The sequence below is a fragment of the Ranitomeya imitator genome, chromosome 4 (genome assembly GCF_032444005.1).
Source record: "Ranitomeya imitator isolate aRanImi1 chromosome 4, aRanImi1.pri, whole genome shotgun sequence".
Classification (NCBI taxonomy): domain Eukaryota; kingdom Metazoa; phylum Chordata; class Amphibia; order Anura; family Dendrobatidae; genus Ranitomeya; species Ranitomeya imitator.
This window is the reverse complement of record NC_091285.1, coordinates 199,583,972-199,606,085: the sequence shown is the minus strand read 5'-3', so window position 1 is coordinate 199,606,085 and position 22,114 is coordinate 199,583,972. Positions and strand designations below refer to the sequence as shown.

The 22,114-nt window shown below is 44.9% G+C and overlaps 1 protein-coding gene across 1 annotated transcript in view; it reads right to left on the bottom strand.

Annotated features, from left to right (window-relative positions):
* The window catches only part of PAH (phenylalanine hydroxylase), a 189,514-nt gene that overhangs the window by 31,467 nt on the left and 135,933 nt on the right, over window positions 1–22,114 (bottom strand). The window contains exon 5 of the mRNA XM_069764263.1: window positions 19,108–19,175. Coding sequence (XP_069620364.1) covers window positions 19,108–19,175 — 68 coding nt within the window. The remainder of the gene's footprint in view (window positions 1–19,107; window positions 19,176–22,114) is intronic.

Below are 22,114 nucleotides of genomic sequence, written 5' to 3'. Positions count from 1 at the left end.
GCACTCAAACATTTCTTTTGAAAATACAACTTCTGTATATGACACTGAGCACGTATGTGCACTCAACTTATTTTGTCATCCATGGCAAGGTCTGTTCTGAGTGGAACCTGTCTTCTTAAACTGCTGTATGGTCTTAACCATCGTTCGGCAGCTCAGTTTCAGGGTGTTGGCAATCTCATAGCCTCGGCCATCTTTCTGTAGAGCAACAATTCTTTTTTTCAGATACTCAGAGTTCTTTGACATGAGATGCCATGTTGAACTTCCAGTGGCCAGTATGAGAGAATGTTAGAGCAATAACATAAAATTTAACATACCTACTCTCCATTCACACCTGAGATCTTGTAACTCACCTACTCTCCATTCACACCGGAGATCTTGTAACTCTAATGAGTCACATGACACAGAAAAGGAAAATGGCTAATTTGGCCATTTTCACTTATGGATGTACTCACTTTTGTTGCCAACAGTTTAGACATTATTGGCTGTGTGTTCATTTATTTAGCGAGAACACGAAATTTAGTGTTATACAAGCTGTACACTGACTACTTTACATTGTATCAGAGTGTCACATCTTTAGTATGTCCCATGAAAGGATATCATAAAATATTTGCAAAAATATGATAGGTGTACTCACTTTTGGGATATATTGTGATTGATAGACAGGGTGGAGGTGTTGGTTTGCTACTTTCATCACAATGTGCTTTCCAGGTCTTCCCCAGGTTCCGTCACATTTTCTTCCTTTGAAGTCCACGCTGTCAGACTCTTTAAGCCCTTCTCTTGTGAGTGGCGGTTGTTTATCGCCCTCCAGGCTCCTCCTGCCAGTTTCTAGACCACTTTGCCACCTGGCTTACTCACTTTCTATCCTGTGACATCCCCGCCCTCATCATGGGAGACTTTAACATCCCCATCAATGATCCCCTCTCCCAATCTGCCTCTCATCTTCTTTCTCTAACTTCTTCATTCAGACTCTCACAGTTTACTAATTCTCCTACGCATGAGGACGAGAATACTCTGGACCTGGTTTTCTCCAATCCCGGCTCGCTGCACGACTTTACTAACTCCCCTCTCCTGCTCTCGACCACAACCTTCTTTCCTCCTCTGTCAAGAATTGTGTCCTCACTAGAGTTGAGCGTCCTTGACCTTTTTAGAGTCGAGCCGTGTTTCGCGAAACCCGACTATCTCAAAAGTCGAGTCGAGTGGAATCGGCCGATTATCGCGAAAAGTCGGGGATCGACCGAAACACGAAACCCAATGCAAGTCAATGGGGGAGCATAGTCGGCAGTGAGTGGAGGTCAGGAAAACACCTACACTGCCAATTTTAATGGCAAAAACATCCATTCTTGTTACTGAAGCTTGTCAATCGTAATTTAGCTTATAATAATTGGAAGGCATTTGAAATTGGGGGTCATTTGGCTAAAGTTGTGGGGGGTAGGGCTGGTTCAAGTAATTAGTGTGCCCAGTAAATCTGGACCACGTCACGGCAGTGGAGCAGGGAGAGGTAAGTATTTCAACTTTGCAAGTGCTGTGATCCTGAGCAAGCAGGGGGGGCCCACTCGTTGGCATTGGCACTGGCACAGGGCCCCTCAAAGTACAGCGGTGTGTTTGCACGGTGGGGGCGCCTCCCACCGGCAGCAACACTTTTGCGTACTATGAGGGGCCCTGTGCCAGTGACGTCGCCAGCAACGAGTATTCCTCCCCCCACCAGATGAAGGAACCTGCACCTTCATCTGCACCTTCCTCTTTGTCCCCGTGTAAGGTGGTATGATATGCGGGAAGGGGGACCTCACTTTCAGCAGGGTCACAATCTTGCAGTGTAGCGTGCACGGGGAATGTTGCATTATGGGTCAATGTACCAGCAGACTCATCTATCACTGGCTGGGCAATGGGCAGGATGAGGGGGAAACAGATATGGGCCCAAAGAATAAAGTGGGCTACATGCAGTTAAAAATTGGTAACAGGACTAACCAGGGGGCATTGTTTTGTTCAGTGGAGGACAACTGGAATGAGAGGCTGACACAGAGAGTAGGCCCAAATCAGTAAGTATTCTAAATGCAGTTCAAAATTGGCAACAGTAGTAAGCCGGCGGCACAGCTTTGTTCACTGGAGGAGAATAGCAAGGAGCGGCAGACACAGATAGAAGGCCCCAACCCAACTAGTAGGCCTAATGCAGTGTTGTTTTCAACAACGACTAAACGAGAACCAGAAGATCGAAGCAATGGAGAGGAAACCTGGGGAACACCTTGGAGTGGAAGACACCGTCTCTACACCCCAGACCCAACTTGTAGGCCGAATGCAGTGTAGTTTTCAACAACTACTAAACGAGAGTCGGAAGACGGAAGCAATGGAGAGGAAACCTGGGGAACACCTTGGAGTGTAACACACCGTCTCTCTCTACACCCCATACCCAATTTGTAGGCCTAATGCAGTGTAGTTTTCAACAACTACTAAACGAGAGTCGGAAGACCCAAGCAATGGAGAGGAAACCTGGGGCACACCTTGGAGCGGCAGACACCGTTAGTAGGCCCTACCAAAGTAGTAGCCCCAATGCAGTTTTCAAATTCCTAGAGGCTGAAAACAAGACTATTGACGCTCTGCTTTTTTCAAAGGATGACAGCTGTATTGAGTGGCGCAGACAGACACAGGTAGTAGGCCTTAAATCAAAAATGTGGCTCACTGCAGTTTAAAAAAGGTTACAGGGGTACACAGGCAGCATTGCTCTGGTCAGTGGAGGACAATTTCAATAGTGGACTGCAGACAGACTTTGTACGCATACTATTAAAAAAAGGATGCTCTATGCAATTAAAAATATGTTCCAGGGGTCCATGGGCAGCAGTGGTGTGGTCAGTGGACGAGTATTGGAAGGAGGGACCGCAGACAGGCGTAGTAGGCCTAACATAACAAAATTAGGTTGTAGGCACTTTAAAATTGGTTCCAGGGGTACACGTGCAGCAGTGGTGTGGTCAGCGGAGGGCAATTTGAATTAAGGACTGCAGACAGACTTTGTAGGCTGTCCCCTGTGGACCATGCATCCAACACATTAACCCAGTGCGCCGTAATGGACACGTAACTTTTTGTGGACATGCCTACTGGTCCATGCGTCTCTTGTCAGGTGCATCTTTCTACTGTTTGAGTGCTATGACAATGCAGACTTTTTCATGCCGGTGGAGGGCTGGGATGGCTTTTCTCGCAAAAGAAATGTCGACTGGGTAGCTTGAACCGTGGTACAGCGTAGTTCATCTGGGCTTTCTAAATATAAAACAAAGAAAAAAAGGAGGCTCCATGCACTTTCAGCTGGGTTCCAGGGGTGCACGTCCAGCATTGGTCTGGTCAGTGGAGAACTATTGGATGGAGGGACCGCAGACAGGCTTCGAAGGCCTAACATAATAAAATTGGGCTGTAGGCACTTTAAAATTGGTTCCAGGGGAACACGGGCAGCAGTAGACAGGTCAGTGGAGGCCTAGTGGAAGGAGGGCCCGCAGACAGGCGTAGTAGGCCTAACATAATAATATATGGCTGTAGGCACTTTAAAATTGGTTCCAGGGGTACACGGACAGCAGTAGACAGGTCACTGGAGGACTAGTGGAAGGAGGAACCGCAAACAGGCGTAGTAGGCCTAACATAATAAAATATGGCTGTAGGCACTTTAGAATTGGTTCCAGGGGTACACGGGCAGCAGTAGACAGGTTAGTGGAGGCCTAGTGGAAGGAGGGACCGCAGACAGGCTTCGAAGGCCTAACATAATAAAATTGGGCTGTAGGCACTTGAACATTGGTTCCAGGGGTACACGGGCAGCAGTAGACAGGTCAGTGGAGGCTTAGTGGAAGGAGGGACCGCAGACAGGCTTTGAAGGTCTAACATAATGAAATTAGGCTGTAGGCACTTTAAAATTGGTTCCAGGGGAACAAGGGCAGCAGTAGACAGGTCAGTGGAGGCCTAGTGGAAGGAGGGACCGCAGACAGGCTTCGAAGGCCTAACATAAAAAATTAGGGCTGTAGGCACTTTAACATTGGTTCCAGGGGTACATGGGCAGCAGTAGACAGGTCAGTGGAGGCCTAGTGGAAGGAGGGACCGCAGACAGGCTTCGAAGGCCTTACATAATAAAATTGGGCTGTAGGCACTTTAAAATTGGTTCCAGGGGTACACGAGCAGCAGTAGACAGGTCAGTGGAGGCCTAGTGGAAGGAGGGACCGCAGACAGGCTTCGAAGGCCTAACATAATAAATTAGGGCTGTAGGCACTTTAACATTGGTTCCAGGGGTACACGGGCAGCAGTAGACAGGTCAGTGGAGGCCTAGTGGAAGGAGGGACCGCAGACAGGCGTAGTAGGCCTAACATAATAAAATATGGCTGTAGGCACTTTAAAATTGGTTCCAGGGGTACACGAGCAGCAGTAGACAGGTCAGTGGCGTCCTAGTGGAAGGAGGGACCGCAGACAGGCTTCGAAGGCCTAACATAATAAATTAGGGCTGTAGGCACTTTAACATTGGTTCCAGGGGTACACGGGCATCAGTAGACAGGTCAGTGGAGGCCTAGTGGAAGGAGGGACCGCAGACAGGCTTCGAAGGCCTAACATAATAAAATTAGGCTGTAGGCACTTTAAAATTGGTTCCAGGGGAACACGGGCAGCAGTAGACAGGTCAGTGGAGGCCTAGTGGAAGGAGGGACCGCAGACAGGCTTCGAAGGCCTAACATAATAAATTAGGGCTGTAGGCACTTTAACATTGGTTCCAGGGGTAAACGGGCAGCAGTAGACAGGTCAGTGGAGGCCTAGTGGAAGGAGGGACCGCAGACAGGCTTCGAAGGCCTAACATAATAAATTAGGGCTGTAGGCACTTTAACATTGGTTCCAGGGGTACACGGGCAGCAGTAGACAGGTCAGTGGCGTCCTAGTGGAAGGAGGGACCGCAGACAGGCTTCGAAGGCCTAACATAATTAAATTAGGCTGTAGGCACTTTAAAATTGGTTCCAGGGGAACACGGGCAGCAGTAGACAGGTCAGTGGAGGCCTAGTGGAAGGAGGGACCGCAGACAGGCTTCGAAGACCTAACATAATAAAATTAGGCTGTAGGCACTTTAAAATTGGTTCCAGGGGAACACGGGCAGCAGTAGACAGGTCAGTGGAGGCCTAGTGGAAGGAGGGACCGCAGACAGGCTTCGAAGGCCTAACATAATAAATTAGGGCTGTAGGCACTTTAACATTGGTTCCAGGGGTACACGGGCAGCAGTAGACAGGTCAGTAGCGTCCTAGTGGAAGGAGGGACCGCAGACAGGCTTCGAAGGCCTAACATAATAAAATTAGGCTGTAGGCACTTTAAAATTGGTTCCAGGGGAACACGGGCAGCAGTAGACAGGTCAGTGGAGGCCTAGTGGAAGGAGGGACCGCAGACAGGCTTCGAAGGCCTAACATAATAATTTAGGGCTGTAGGCACTTTAACATTGGTTCCAGGGGTACAAGGGCAGCAGTAGACAGGTCACTGGAGGACTAGTGGAAGGAGGGACCGCAGACAGGCGTAGTAGGCCTAACATAATAAAATATGGCTGTAGGCACTTTAAAAATGGGTTCCAGGGGTACACGAGCAGCAGTAGACAGGTCAGTGGAGGCCTAGTGGAAGGAGGGACCGCAGACAGGCTTCGAAGGCCTAACATAATAAATTAGGGCTGTAGGCACTTTAACATTGGTTCCAGGGGTACACGGGCATCAGTAGACAGGTCAGTGGAGGCCTAGTGGAAGGAGGGACCGCAGACAGGCTTCGAAGGCCTAACATAATAAAATTAGGCTGTAGGCACTTTAAAATTGGTTCCAGGGGAACACGGGCAGCAGTAGACAGGTCAGTGGAGGCCTAGTGGAAGGAGGGACCGCAGACAGGCTTCGAAGGCCTAACATAATAAATTAGGGCTGTAGGCACTTTAACATTGGTTCCAGGGGTAAACGGGCAGCAGTAGACAGGTCAGTGGAGGCCTAGTGGAAGGAGGGACCGCAGACAGGCTTTGAAGGCCTAACATAATAAATTAGGGCTGTAGGCACTTTAACATCGGTTCCAGGGGTACACGGGCAGCAGTAGACAGGTCAGTGGCGTCCTAGTGGAAGGAGGGACCGCAGACAGGCTTCGAAGGCCTAACATAATAAAATTAGGCTGTAGGCACTTTAAAATTGGTTCCAGGGGAACACGGGCAGCAGTAGACAGGTCAGTGGAGGCCTAGTGGAAGGAGGGACCGCAGACAGGCTTCGAAGGCCTAACATAATAATTTAGGGCTGTAGGCACTTTAACATTGGTTCCAGGGGTACAAGGGCAGCAGTAGACAGGTCACTGGAGGACTAGTGGAAGGAGGGACCGCAGACAGGCGTAGTAGGCCTAACATAAAAAAATATGGCTGTAGGCACTTTAGAATTGGTTCCAGGGGTACACGGGCAGCAGTAGACAGGTCAGTGGAGGCCTAGGGGAAGGAGGGACCGCAGACAGGCTTCAAAGGCCTAACATAAAAAAATTGGGCTGTAGGCACTTTAACATTGGTTCCAGGGGTACACGGGCAGCAGTAGACAGGTCAGTGGAGGCCTAGTGGAAGGAGGGACCGCAGACAGGCTTCGAAGGCCTAACATAATAAATTAGGGCTGTAGGCACTTTAACATTGGTTCCAGGGGTACACGGGCAGCAGTAGACAGGTCAGTGGAGGCCTAGTGGAAGGAGGGACCGCAGACAGGCGTAGTAGGCCTAACATAATAAAATATGGCTGTAGGCACTTTAAAATTGGTTCCAGGGGTACACGAGCAGCAGTAGACAGGTCAGTGGAGGCCTAGTGGAAGGAGGGACCGCAGACAGGCTTCGAAGGCCTAACATAATAAATTAGGGCTGTAGGCACTTTAACATTGGTTCCAGGGGTACACGGGCAGCAGTATACAGGTCAGTGGAGGCCTAGTGGAAGGAGGGATCGCAGACAGGCGTAGTAGGCCTAACATAATAAAATATGGCTGTAGGCACTTTAAAATTGGTTCCAGGTGTACACGGGTAGCAGTAGACAGGTCAGTGGAGGCCTAGTGGAAGGAGGGACCGCAGACAGGCTTTGAAGGCCTAACATAATGAAATTGGGCTGTAGACACTTTAACATTGGTTCCAGGGGTACACGGGCAGCAGTAGACAGGTCAGTGGAGGCCTAGTGGAAGGAGGGACCACAGACAGGCTTCGAAGGCCTAACATAATAAAATTAGGCTGTAGGCACTTTAAAATTGGTTCCAGGGGAACACGGGCAGCAGTAGACAGGTCAGTGGAGGCCTAGTGGAAGGAGGGACCGCAGACAGGCTTCGAAGGCCTAACATAATAAATTAGGGCTGTAGGCACTTTAACATTGGTTCCAGGGGTACACGGGCAGCAGTAGACAGGTCAGTGGAGGCCTAGTGGAAGGAGGGACCGCAGACAGGCTTCGAAGGCCTAACATAATAAAATTGGGCTGTAGGCACTTTGAATTCTCTTGCAGGGGTACACAGGCAGTGGGCACCATTGGTGTTGTCAGCGGCGGCCAATTGTAATGAGTGTCTGCCAGTTAGTAGTCCCAAAAAATAAATACATGTTAATGTCTCGCATTACAACAAAAAGAAAAACCAAAAGGGTGCAATCATTAGGTACAGGGGTGGGCTCCTCTGCGTAGTATCAGACCTAGTAATTTGGCACAAAGTATTTACTTGGGTAAATATAGGACACTGCCCCTGACTATGTTAAGTACCATCATACATGTCAACACAATGGTATTGTCAGTGGCAGAAATTTACGGATGTCAGCGCATAGACTAAACATAGGTGGAGCTGTGACAGATAATTGTGCAAGTGGTAGAGCAATGTTTGAGCTGGGGGTGGGGGAACTCTCTTGTGGCCGGCGGTACATGCCCAGGGCCCCTCATGTTACAACAGTGTGTCTGACGTTGGGTGCGCACCACCACCGCCAGAGACACTTTATTGTACTATGAGGGACCCAGTGGCAGTGCCGTAGACCAAAAGCAGGCACACCCACCTCTTCAGACAAACAGCACTCTCACGGGTGCTTGCGCCAAGTGGCGATACCACGGCCCCGTGTGGGGAGTTTGGCCATTTAGGGAGGTGTAAACATGTCGTATGCTGGACAATCAGCTGCCGCAAATTACGAGATTGGTAAAGTCATTCAGAGTAGTCCACAGGCAATACCTTTTCATAGGAAACCTAGGTGTCGGCCGGGCAAGGTGGGGCAAAAGAATTCGAAATCCAGTTGTGGTTCATTTTAATGAAGGTTAGATCATCAACATTTTGGGTAGCCAGACGAGTCCTTTTTTCGGTTAATATTGAACCTGCAGCACTGAATACTCTTTCTGATCGGACACTAGCTGCCGGGCAAGCAAGCTCCTGCAATGCATATTCTGCCAATTCTGGCCAGGTGTCTAATTTGGATGCCCAGTAATCAAATGGGAATGACGGTTGAGGTAGAACATCGATAAGGGATGAAAAATAGTTAGTAACCATACTGGACAAATGTTGTCTCCTGTCACTTTCAATTGATGCAGCAGTACCTGTCCTGTCTAGCAAAATCACTCCACAACCTGGTCAGAAAACCCCTCTGTCCAACGCCACTTCGGATTTCTGCACCTCTAACACTTCTGGTCTGCTGCCCCCTGCTGCTCGTGTGAGAACGATCACGGGCGCTGTGTGCTGGGAATGCCTGAAGCAAACGGTCAACAAGAGTTGATTGTTTGGTTGCTAATATTAGTTCCAAGTTGTCTTGTGGCATAATATTTTGCAATTTGCCTTTATAGCGAGGATCAAGGAGGCAGGCCAACCAGTAATCGTCATCGATCATCATTTTCGTAATGCGTGTGTCCCTTTTGAGGATACGTAAGGCATAATCCGCCATGTGTGCCAAAGTTCCAGTTGTCAAATTTGCGGTTGTGCTTGGTTGAGGGGCAGTTTCAGGCATATCTACGTCACTTGTGTCCCTCAGAAACCCAGAACCCAGCCTTGCCACGCAACCAATTTCCAGTGGCCCCGGAGAAGCGTCCTCATTAAAAAAAAAAAAAAAATACTCATGCCCATCATCCTCCTCGTCCTCCTCCTCCTGTTCGCCCGCTACCTCGTCCTGTACACTGCCCTGACCAGACAATGGTTGACTGTCGTCAAGGCTTTCCTCTTCCTCGGCTGCAGATGCCTGCTCCTTTATGTGCGTCAAACTTTGCCTCAGCAGACGCATTAGGGGGATGCTCATGCTTATTATGGCGCTGTCTGCACTAACCAGCCATATGCATTCCTCAAAACACTGAAGGACTTGACACATGTCTTGTATCCTCCCACAAAAACATAACAGCCCGCCTCTGTTCGCACAGTCTCTGAAGCATGTGCAGTGTTGAGTTCCACCTTGTTGCAACGTCTATGATTAGGCGATGCTGGGGAAGGTTCAAAGACCGCTGATAGGTCTGCATACGGCTGGAGTGTACGGGCGAACGGCGGATATGTGAGCAAAGTCCGCGCACTTTGAGGAGCAGGTCGGAAAACCCCGGATAACTTTTCAGGAAGCACTGCACCACCAGGTTTAAGGTGTGAGGCAGGCAAGGAATGTGTTTCAGTTGGGAAAGGGAGATGGCAGCCATGAAATTCCTTCCGTTATCACTCACTACCTTGCCTGCCTCAAGATCTACTGTGCCCAGCCATGACTGCGTTTCTCTCTGCAAGAACTCGGACAGAACTTCCGCGGTGTGTCTGTTGTCGCCCAAACACTTCATAGCCAATACAGCCTGCTGACGCTTGCCAGTAGCTGCCCCATATTGGGACAACTGATGTGCAACAGTGCCAGCTGCGGATGGAGTGGTTTGGCGACTGCGGTCTGTGGACGAGCTCTCGCTTCTGCAGAAGGACGAAGAGGAGGAGGAGGAGGGGGTGCGAACACCTACAGCCAACTGTTTCCTAGACCGTGGGCTAGGCAGAACTGTCCCGAAATTGCTGTCCCCTGTGGACCCTGCATCCACCACATTCACCCAGTGTGCCGTGATGGACACGTAACGTCCCTGGCCATGCCTACTGGTCCATGCATCTGTTGTCAGGTGCACCTTTGTACTCACAGATTGCCTGAGTGCATGGACGATGCGCTCTTTAACATGCTGGTGGAGGGCTGGGATGGCTTTTCTCAAAAAGTAGTGTCGACTGTGTAGCTCGTAGCGTGGTACAGCGTAGTCCATCAGGGCTTTGAAAGCTTCACTTTCAACTAACCGGTAGGGCATCATCTCTAACGAGATTAGTCTAGCTATGTGGGCGTTCAAACCCTGTGTACGCGGATGCGAGGATAAGTACTTCCTTTTTCTAACCAGAGTCTCATGTAGGGTGAGCTGGACTGCAGAGCTGGAGATCGTGGAACTAGCGGGTGTTCCGGTGGACATGGCAGACTGAGAGACGGTTGGAGACGGTATTGTTTCCGCCTGTGCCCTAGATGCAGTGTTTCCTACTACAAAACTGGTGATTCCCTGACCCTGACTGCTTTGGCCTGGCAAAGAAACCTGCACAGATACTGCAGGTGGTGCGGAAAATGGTGGCCTTACAGTGACGGCAGGGATGTAGCGTTGCTGACTAGCTTCATTGGCCGAGGGTGCTACAACCTTAAGGGACGTTTGGTAGTTAGTCCAGGCTTGCAAATGCATGGTGGTTAAATGTCTATGCATGCAACTTGTATTGAGACTTTTCAGATTCTGACCTCTGCTTAAGGTAGTTGAACATTTTTGACAGATGACTTTGCGCGGATCAATTGGATGTTGTTTAAAAAAATGCCAGACTGCACTCTTTCGAGCCTCGGATCCCTTTTCAGGCATTGCAGACTGAGCTTTAACCGGATGGCCACGCTGTCCTCCAACAGGTTTTGGCTTTGCCACGCGTTTTGTCCCATCTACGGGCCCGGCAGATGGAACCTGTTGCGATGTTGATGCCTGCTGCGGCCCCTCCTCCTCCGCTTCAGAACTACTGCCTCCTGCACCCTGTTCCCCCAATGGCTGCCAATCGGGGTCAACAACTGGGTCATCCATGGAGTAACCCGTTGTGTCGCCTGTTGCATCCTACTCTGTTGTTGTTTTTGCTGAAGAGGACAAGGAAGCGACTTGTCCCTGACCGTGAACATCCACTAACGACGCGCTGCTTTTACATTTACCAGTTTCAAAAGAGGAGGCAAAAGAGCTAGAGGCTGAGTCTGCAAGGTAAACCAAAACTTGCTCTTGCTGCTCCGGCTTTAAAAGCGGTTTTCCTACTCCCAGAAAAGGGAGCGTTCGAGGCCCTCTGTAGCCAGACGACGAACCTGGCTCCACAGCTCCAGACTTAGGTGGAATATTTTTTTTCCCACGACCACCTGATGCTCCACTACCACTACCATCATTACCAGCTGACAATGAACGCCCACGGCCACGACCTTTTCCACCAGACTTCCTCATTGTTTTAAAAACGTAACCAAAGTAACGGTATTTGTTGCTGTCAAACAACTTACACGGTGAGCTATAACTTCAGTATGATTTAGATATCCCTTTACAGGTGGGTGAGACCGCAAGGAAAATCAGGCACAATGTTACACACTCTGTTTTCGGTGGCACCAAATGAGAGAGATGCCACACACGCAGGACTGTCACTCAAGCACAAATGTCAATATTGATCTCCCACTTTTTTTTTTTTTTTTTCAGGGAGAATTTAGAAACCAAAAAAAAAAAAAAATAGGCTTTGTATGGCCCACTATTTGAGAGAGAGAGATGGCACATCCAGGAGTCAGGAGTGGCACACAAGCAGAAAGGGCAATATTAATCTCCCACTGATTTTTTTTATTTTTTCAGGGAGACTTTAGAAACCAAATTAAAAAAAATGATTTTTTCAGGGAGAATTTAGAAACCAAATAAAAAAAAAATGATTTTCTCAGGGAGAATTTAGAAACCAAATAAAAAAAAAAAGGCTTTCTATGGCCCACTATTTGAGAGAGAGAGATGGCACACCCAGGAGTCAAGACTGGCACACAAGCAGAAAGGGCAATATTAATCTCCCACTGATTTTTTTTTATTTTTTCAGGGATAATTTAGAAACCCAATAAAAAAAAAAATAGGCTTTCTATGGCCCACTATTTGAGAGAGAGAGATGTCACACCCAGGAGTCAAGACTGGCATACAAGCAGAAAGGGCAATATTAATCTCCCACTGATTTTTTTTTATTTTTTCAGGGAGACTTTAGAAACAAAATTTAAATAAAATGATTTTTTCAGGAAGAATTTAGAAACCAAATTAAAAAAAATGATTTTTTCAGGGAGAATTTAGAAACCAAATAAAAAAAAAATAGGCTTTCTATGGCCCACTATTTGAGAGAGAGAGAGATGGCACACCCAGGAGTCAGGAGTGGCACACAAGCAGAAAGGGCAATATTAATCTCCCACTGATTTTTTTTTATTTTTTCAGGGAGAATTTAGAAACCAAATAAAAAAAAAAATAGGCTTTCTATGGCCCACTATTTGAGAGAGAGAGATGGCACACCCAGGAGTCAGGAGTGGCACACAAGCAGAAAGGGCAATATTAATCTCCCACTGATTTTTTTTTATTTTTTCAGGGAGAATTTAGAAACCCAATAAAAAAAAAAAATAGGTTTTCTATGGCCCACTATTTGAGAGAGAGAGATGGCACACCCAGGAGTCAAGACTGGCACACAAGCAGAAAGGGCAATATTAATCTCCCACTGATTTTTTTTTATTTTTTCAGGGAAAATTTAGAAACCCAATAAAAAAAATAGGCTTCTATGGCCTGCTATTTGAGAGAGAGAGAGATGTCACACCCAGGAGTCAAGACTGGCACACAAGCAGAAAGGGCAATATTAATCTCCCACTGATTTTTTTTTTATTTTTTCAGGGAGACTTTAGAAACAAAATTTGAAAAAATTATTTTTTCAGGAAGAATTTAGAAACCAAATAAAAAAATGATTTTTTCAGGGAGAATTTAGAAACCAAATAAAAAAAAAAATAGGCTTTCTATGGCCCACTATTTGAGAGAGAGAGATGGCACACCCAGGAGTCAGGAGTGGCACACAAGCAGAAAGGGCAATATTAATCTCCCACTGATTTTTTTTTTTTTCAGGGAGAATTTAGAAACCCAATAAAAAAAAATAGGCTTTCTATGGCCCACTATTTGAGAGAGAGAGATGGCACACCCAGGAGTCAGGAGTGGCACACAAGCAGAAAGGGCAATATTAATCTCCCACTGATTTTTTTTAATTTTTTCAGGGAGAATTTAGAAACCAAATAAAAAAAATAGGCTTTCTATGGCCCACTATTTGAGAGAGAGCGATGGCACACCCAGGAGTCAGGAGTGGCACACAAGCAGAAAGGGCAATATTAATCTTCCACTGATTTTTTTTTTTTCAGGGAGAATTTAGAAACCAAATAAAAAAAAATAGGCTTTCTATGGCCCACTATGTGAGAGAGAGAGAGAGATGGCACACCCAGGAGTCAAGACTGGCACACAAGCAGAAAGGGCAATATTAATCTCCCACTGATTTTTTTTTTTTTCAGGGAGAATTTAGCAACCAAATAAAAAAAAAAATAGGCTTTCTATGGCCCACTATTTGAGAGAGAGAGATGGCACACCCAGGAGTCAAGACTGGCACACAAGCAGAAAGGGCAATATTAATCTCCCACTGATTTTTTTTTATTTTTTCAGGGAGAATTTAGAAACCCAATAAAAAAAATAGGCTTTCTATGGCCCACTATTTGAGAGAGAGTGATGGCACACCCAGGAGTCAGGAGTGGCACACAAGCAGAAAGGGCAATATTAATCTCCCACTGATTTTTTTTTATTTTTTCAGGGAGAATTTAGAAACCAAATAAAAAAAAATAGGCTTTCTATGGCCCACTATTTGAGAGAGAGAGATGGCACGCCCAGGAGTCAGGAGTGGCACACAAGCAGAAAGGGCAATATTAATCTCCCACTCATTTTTTTTTATTTTTTCAGGGAGAATTTAGAAACCAAAAAAAAAAAAATTAATAGGCTTTCTATGGCCCACTATTTGAGAGAGAGATGGCACACTCAGGACTGGCACACAAGCCCAAAGGCCAATATTAATCTCCCACTGTTTTTTTTTTTTCAGGGAGAATTTATAAACCCCACAAAAAAAAAACAGAAAAATAAAAAGGCTTTCTATGGCTCACTATGTGAGAGAGATGGCATACACAGGGATGGCACTCTAGCAGAAATGCCAATCTTAATCTCCCACAACTTATTTTTTTAGGGAGAAAAAAAAAAAAAACAGGGACTGTCCTACAATTACTATCTCCCTGCAGTAATCTCAGCCAGGTATGGCAGGCAGCAATAAGGAGTGGACTGATGCACAAATTAAATAAAAAGTGTGGACAAACAAACAAGATAGCTGTGCAGAAAGGAAGGAACAACATGATTTGTGCTTTGAAAAAAGCAGTTGATTTGCACAGCGGCATACACACAGCAATGCAGCTATCAGGGAGCCTTCTAGGGCAGCCCAATGAGCTACAGCGCTGAGGAAAAAAAAATGTAGCTTCCACTGTCCCTGCAAACAAAAGGTGGTGTTGGACAGTGGAAATCACTACAGCACAAGCGGTTTGGTGGTTAATGGACCCTGCCTAACGCTATCCCTGCTTCTGACGAAGCGGCAGCAACCTCCCCCTAGGCTCAGAGCAGCAGCAGTAAGATGGCGGTCGGCGGGAACGCCTCTTTATAGCCCCTGTGACGCCGCAGACAGCAAGCCAATCACTGCAATGCCCTTCTCTAAGATGGTGGGGACCAGGACCTATGTCATCACGCTGCCCACACTCTGCGTCCACCTTCATTGGCTGAGAAATGGCGCTTTTCGCGTCATTGAAACGCGACTTTGGCGCGAAAGTCGCGTACCGCATGGCCGACCCCACACAGGGGTCGGGTCGGGTTTCATGAAACCCGACTTTGCCAAAAGTCGGCGACTTTTAAAAATGAACGATCCGTTTCGCTCAACCCTAGTCCTCACCCGAGACCCCCCCCCTTACCACACTTATCGGAATACATGTACCATCAATACCCAGCAGCTTATGGACAATCTCCACACATCTTTAGCCCCCATCTCCTCCCTCTCCTGTCCCGACTTAGCATTGTCACACTTCAATAATACACTGAAGAATGCCCTAGATGAAGCAGCACCTTCTACAAGCAGAAAGTCCCAACACAGACAACGGCAGCCCTGGCACACTATGCAAACATGCTTTCTTCAGCGTTGCTCAAAGTGTGCAGAGTGGCAGTGGAAAAAATCTCTCTTAGCAGAAGACTTCATCCACAATAAGTCCATGCTCAAGACATATAACTCTGCCCTTCATCGGGCCAAACAATCCTACTTCACCACCCTCATCACCTCACTATCCAACAACCCAAAAGGACTTTTTGAAACCTTAAACTCCCCCCTGAAACCTAAAGTACAGGCCCCCATCACCAACCTCAGTGGTGAGGATCTGGCCACCTATTTCCTATAAATAATCAACCACATCCATCAGGATATCTTAGCCCAATCTCCTCAGTGCCTGGATCCTCTTCCCTGCCACACCTCAAGCTCACTAGACATCTTTGAGCCTGTTTCAGAAGAAGAAGTTTCCAAGGTCCATGGAATAAATGGCGCTATAACAATAAATAATAATAATAATAATAATAAGCTCCTCGCTTCTGCTCAGCCTACAACCTGCAACAGTGACCCCATTCCTTCACATCTCCTGCAGTCTCTCTCACCAGTGGTCACCACTCACCTGACTAAAATATTTAACCTCTCCCATTCTTCAGGTATCTTTCCCTCCTCATTTAAACATGCAATCATAACCCCTTTACTTAAAAAGCCATCCCTGGACCAGAACTGCACTGCTAACTACAGACCTGTCTAAAACCTTTCCTTCATCTCTAAGCTCCTCGAACGCTTGCTCCACTCCCGTCTAATCCACTATCTCTCAGATAACTCTGTTCTCGACCCCTTACAATCTGGTTTCCGCTCTTTACACTCCACTGAAACTGCCCTCACTAAAGTCTCTAATGATCTAATAACAGCTAAATCCAAAGGTTATTGCTCCCTGCTGATTCTCCTGGATCTCTCTGCCGCATTTGACACTGTCGATCACCAGCTCCTCCTCACTATGCTCCGCTCTATAGGCCTCAAGGACACAGCCATCTCCTGGTTCTCCTCCTACCTCTCTGACCGCTCCTTCACTGTATCTTTTGCCGGCTCCTCTTCCTCTCCTCGTCCCCTTACTATCGGGGTTCCGCAGGGCCCAGTCCTAGGCCCTCTCCTCTTCTCTCTATACACTGCCCCTATTGGACAAGCAATCAGCAGATTTGGGTTCCAGTATCATCTCTATGCTGACGACAACCAAATATATAATTTTTCCCCTGACATCACCCCTACCCTAATTCAAAATACCAAAGATTGTCTGTCTGCTGTCTCTAACATCATGTCCTTCCTCTATCTGAAACTAAATCTCTCCAAAACAGAACTTCTTGTGTTTCTCCCTTCTACTAATCTCACTCTACCCAACATCGAAATTACCCTGGAGGTTTCAACCATAACTCCCAAGCAGCATGCCTGCTGTCTTGGGGTCATATTCAATACCCAAATTTCCTTTACTCCCTATATCCGATCACTCACTCCCTCCTGTCACCTGCATCTTAAAAACATTTCCAGAATCCGACCTTTTCTCACTTTTGAAACTGCTAAGACTCTTACTGTCGCTCTTATTCATTCTCGTCTGGACTACTGCAACTCTCTTCTGATCGGTCTCCCTCTTACTAAACTTTCTCCTCCAATCCATCTTGAATGCGGCAGCCAGGGTCATATTTCTGTCCAGCCACTTCACCGATGCCTCCATCTTGTGCCAGTCATTACACTGGCTACCCATTTGCTACAGGGTCCAGTATAAACTCATCTCTCTCACCCACAAAGCTCTCCACAGTTCTGCACCGCCTTATATCTCCTCTCTCATCTCTATCGCCCTACACGTGCCCTCCATTCTACAAATAACCTAAGACTAACATCCCCCGTAATCCGAACCTCGCATCTTCGTCTCCAAGACTTCTCTCGTGCTGCGCCAGCTCTCTGGAATGCACTTCCCCAGACAATCAGACTGATACCTAGCCCCGACCTATTCAAGTGCACTTTAAAAACCCATCTCTTCAAACAAGCCTACCACATTAACTCAACTACTCAGTAAACTAATTTTGCCCTGTTGCCTCCTTCCAAATATTATTCTGAATCTGCACCCTACTATTCATCTGTCTCCACACCCTCCATGCACACGATAACTGCACTTGATACTTGACTATTGCACTTAAACACACGGGCTGATGACCGGATCATGCAGCTTTATATGAAAATCCCTATTTATTATAATTGCCAGACCTGAAATAACAAGCACTTTTCACCTATTGTGTCCCCCATTTCCTTGTAGATTGTAAGCTTGCGAGCAGTGACCTCACTCCTAATGTCACTGTTTAAATTGTCTTAACTTGTACTGAATTTATTGTCTGTACATGTCCCCGCTTAATTGTAAAGTGCTGCGGAATATGTTGGTGCTATATAAATAAAAATTATTATTATTATTATTGATAGATAGATAGATAGATAGATAGACAGATGATGGATAGATAATTTCACATCCCCGTCCATGTTGCACTACGTGCAACTGTCAAGTGCTGTGATGTCAGTAATGTTACTGTCCTTCACAGTCGCCGTGTCTCGCACAGCGCAGCTTCAGAACAAGGCTCCATAGGCTTTGAATGATGGAATCAGGGAACGTTGTGGGAAGAACTGGAATATGAAGGACCTGCATGGGACCTTTTTTATTAAAAAAATTGTGAACGAAGGACAGTGTCTTGTTTCTCTTTCTCTTTTTTATGGTTTCCAGGTTTTCATTTGGGAACTACATCGGATTCTCTGGACTACCCTGAACCTGCATGGGTTTTTTTTGTTTGTTTTAAAATAAATTGGAGAACCAGGGAAAAGTTTAGGAGTGTTTTTTTTAAAACAAACTATTTTTGTGTATGTGCTATTTACTTTTAAATACGGAGTTAGTAATGGTGGTGTCTGGTAGACACTAGAGTTGAGCGAATTTGTTCGGGTTCCTTCTTATTTGGCAGGCAATAGGGGCTTCCTGGATCGCGCCGGCTGATCAGCTGATCGGTGCCACAGCTCTATGTGTTGCGGCTGTGTCACAGTCACAGCACATGCATATTATTACAGCTATCTATCTATCTATCTTATATTAAATATCTTTCTATCATCTATCTATATATATCTTTGTCTAGATTTTTTTTTCTTGGTTGCCAGAAAGGTTCTGGCTGTGAACATCCTGTGCTTGGCTCATGCAATTTACTGGTTCATTTGAGATGTGTGCATAAAAATCAGGCAGCATACACATGGTCCATGGGCTGTTTTTTTTCTCACACCCATAGACTAGCATTGGCTAATCTCATCCAATTTACCTGTTCATACACAGCATGCTGCAAAGTTTTACGCAACCTGAATACAGTTGAGAAAAATACGCAGATCTGCACTAAATAACATTGGTCCTAGGGCAATCCATCGATTTGCAATTTATAGACAAGAGTGAGCCTACCCTTACAGTGAAACTTTTAGCAAGAGATCTGCCACTTGAGCATATCCCTACATTATGTTGTGAATGTTCTCAGGAGAATGTTGCCAGATATTCGTATGTGTTTTTAATATTATAATTTTGCATATATGTACTTGAAAGAAGATTGGCACACATATTAAAATGTGGATTTACCTTATTATTATAGGGAAAGTGCAAGGTTGGATACACCACAGAAGTAGACCAAGAAGCTTATTTTGAGACTTTGAAAAACTGTGGCCCAGGTGCGGTAGTACCCATACCGTTTGTCACTGGGTGGAAAGAAACAGTCGACATCACATTCCATGTTGGGTAGTACACCGTCCCAAGAGTCATGGAAAGCATATCAATGAGGAAACAGACACTAGGCTCTTCTACTCTGGTTGGCAAAACTCATCAACATAATTGGAGGTCAATTTTGGTCTTCATTTTGGATTACTATTGATTTTTGCTAAAGGGCATTGATTTCAGAATGTGTAAAGAAAAACAACCTACTGTTTGTAATTAAATGCAATGTCAGCAAACTCTTTGCGTCTGCCCCGATAAATAGGATCAGTGAACCCCTAAAATGACAAAAAAAAATATCAAAAAATTAGTTTATGACTTTTTCTTTTGTAAGTATAACGTATATTGATATGGGTGAAATTTTGCCCTCCTATTAAGCAATTTTACATTAAATATCAGGGAACTCCATAAAAAACAAAGTTGTACGAAACACAAAAATACAACACAACCTCTAAGATGAAAGGGACACAATCCAGGACACAACAATAAGTAAAATATACAACTATGTCCTATGGTTCATGGCACATAAACTGTAGATATAGGAGCAAGCTTGTAGACATTCTTATATCAATGAAAGGACCAGAAAATGCAGATCTTTGTTATAATACAGGTTTTACAGTAACTCAAGATCATATATATAATTACAGATTGGCTCAACGTTTAATACATACAGTGCTTAGCATAAATTAGTACACCCCCTTTGAAAAGTAAGATTTTAATAATTATCTCACTAAACACAAGAACTATTGCCAACATCTTGACAAGATTGAGTTACATCGAACATTTTTTAACACAACATAAAAATAAGGTTAATAATATTATTTTTACTACAAAACCTTCAGTTTTACTCAAACTAGTTCATGAAAAATGAATTCACCCCACATCAAATACAGCTCAGTGGTTAGCATTACAGCCGTACAGTGCTGGTGTCCTGGGTTCAAATCCCACCAAGGACAACATCTACAAGGAGTATGTATGCTCTCCCTATGTTTATGCAGGTTTTCCACCGGTACTTCGGTTTCCTTCCACTTTCCAAAAGCATACTTATAGTAAATCTAGATTGTAAGCCCCATTGGGGAACAGCGATGATAATGTAAGAAAAGCGCTGCGTAATATGATAGCGCTATAAAAGCAAAGCATAATACATAACTAACTATATCAAATTTTTTGTATAACCTCCATGATAGACAGAAACAGGTCTTCTAGGCATAGTATGAACAAGTTAGCAACATATTGCAACTGTTTTCATTTTTCAAGAATGATCTCTTATAGAGTCTAAATGCTGGATGGAGAGTGATGCTCAACTTGCCTCTTCAGAATTCCCCATATGTGTTTTACTTGGCTTCACATAAAGAATGCATACTTTGCCACTGATTACTTTTACATATTCTTCTTCAGAAATGCAACATATGTGTGTTTGGGATCATTGCATTGTTGTCATAGTGCACTTCTACCAACTGCACAGAGTGATGGTAGTATCTCCTCTATTTATATAAAGCAGTACATCTGTGTATTTATGATACCATCAATGAAATGTAACTCCCCGACTCCAGGAGCACTTATTCATCCCAAAATAAACACATTGACACCACCATGTTTCACTGTAGGCATCATACATTCACAAAAAAATAAATGTAGATAAATGCATGCTGCCTATAGTGAAACATGATGGTAGCAATGTCTTTATGTGCAGCTGTATGAGTGCTGCTAGTGTTTGGGAACTACAAATAATTGATGGTATCATGCTCAGTAACAGTTGAGTGAAAAAAATGTTTGCCCTCTTCATATTTCCTGTTCTTTTGCATGTTTGCCACACTTTTTCACACAGGGTCCTGTAAGTTAGGATTTCTCTTTCCCGTATTAATAAAGACCTTCATTTAAAAACTGAATTTTTTAGTTGTTAATCTTCGTCTAATATTCAAATTTGTATGATGATCTGAAACATTTAAGTGTGACAGACATGCAAAAGAATAAGACACCAGGAAGGAGGCAAACACTTTTTCACAAGTGTGTATCTGAGCACTGTACGTTATACATTCTGTAAGATTTTTCAAAGATAGACATGCACAAGTCTGTTACTTATATTAATCATGGAGTCATCATAAAGCTAAGCTACACAAGAAAATATTGGTGACGCCTAATCATTGTAATCAGGATACAAGCTGTACTTCTTATAGGGATATCAATTTCTATTGATATTCATCAAGACAAAAGCATAGTTCATAGCTTATTTAAATGAATTATACAGGGATAAGTGTTTTGTTGTAGGGAGGAAATGACACAAGGGCGTAATAATGTTTATTTCTGTATCTCTTTTATTTCTCTTTTGAAAATGTTGTTCAGAACATCATGAATCAGGGAGTACAATGCTTTATGCATATTGAATCAATCTAGAGCACAAGTGACCAATTATCTATAATTACATCTAATCATTTAAAGTAACACAAGCAGCGAATTTGTCCTTTATATATCATCTATTTCCCGAGCAATGATCAGATTGTACAAAGCACACCTGAGCCTGGACAATAGCAGTAACAGAGCAGATGAGAGCTCTGACACATGAATTGTAAATGGAGAATACTTGGATAATAGCATTTTACTTTGGGTTTTCACTGACAAATACTGTACAGTATGTATAGTATACAGGCTTGGACTGACCCACAGGATAATCTTCCGGTGGACCCCAGTGCAAATGTGGGCCACCACCCTTTTATATGAGCAGTACTTAGTACAATATACTTTAATCACTATGTACAAAGGTAGCATCTTATTCATATAACATTATTATATAAATTTGTGATTGATGATGAAGTCATATTTGCAGGTAGCTGAAAAGTGGGGCCCCGGAGATGGTTACTGGTGGACCCTTGGCACCCTAGTCTGAAATGTTAGTATGAATGAGGTTTTCAGCAGTGGTGAAACAAAATAGCCCACAACTACTGCAGAAAGGTACTGATCCTATTCAGCCTTATGCATACAATGAAATTAAAGATCAGTGTGGTTCATATTATTAATATAATGCCCAAAGCCTAATGGTTTCACCATGAAGAAGAAATAATGCAGACTTAGGCCGGTTTCACATTTGCGTTTGTTTCCGCAGCGTTTCATCTGCAAAAATCCGCATGCGTTGTGTATTCCTATGTTTAACATTAGAACGCAAGGGTCTGTGTTTGATTGCGTTTGTGTCATGATCCCAATGGCAGGGGATCACAAAAAG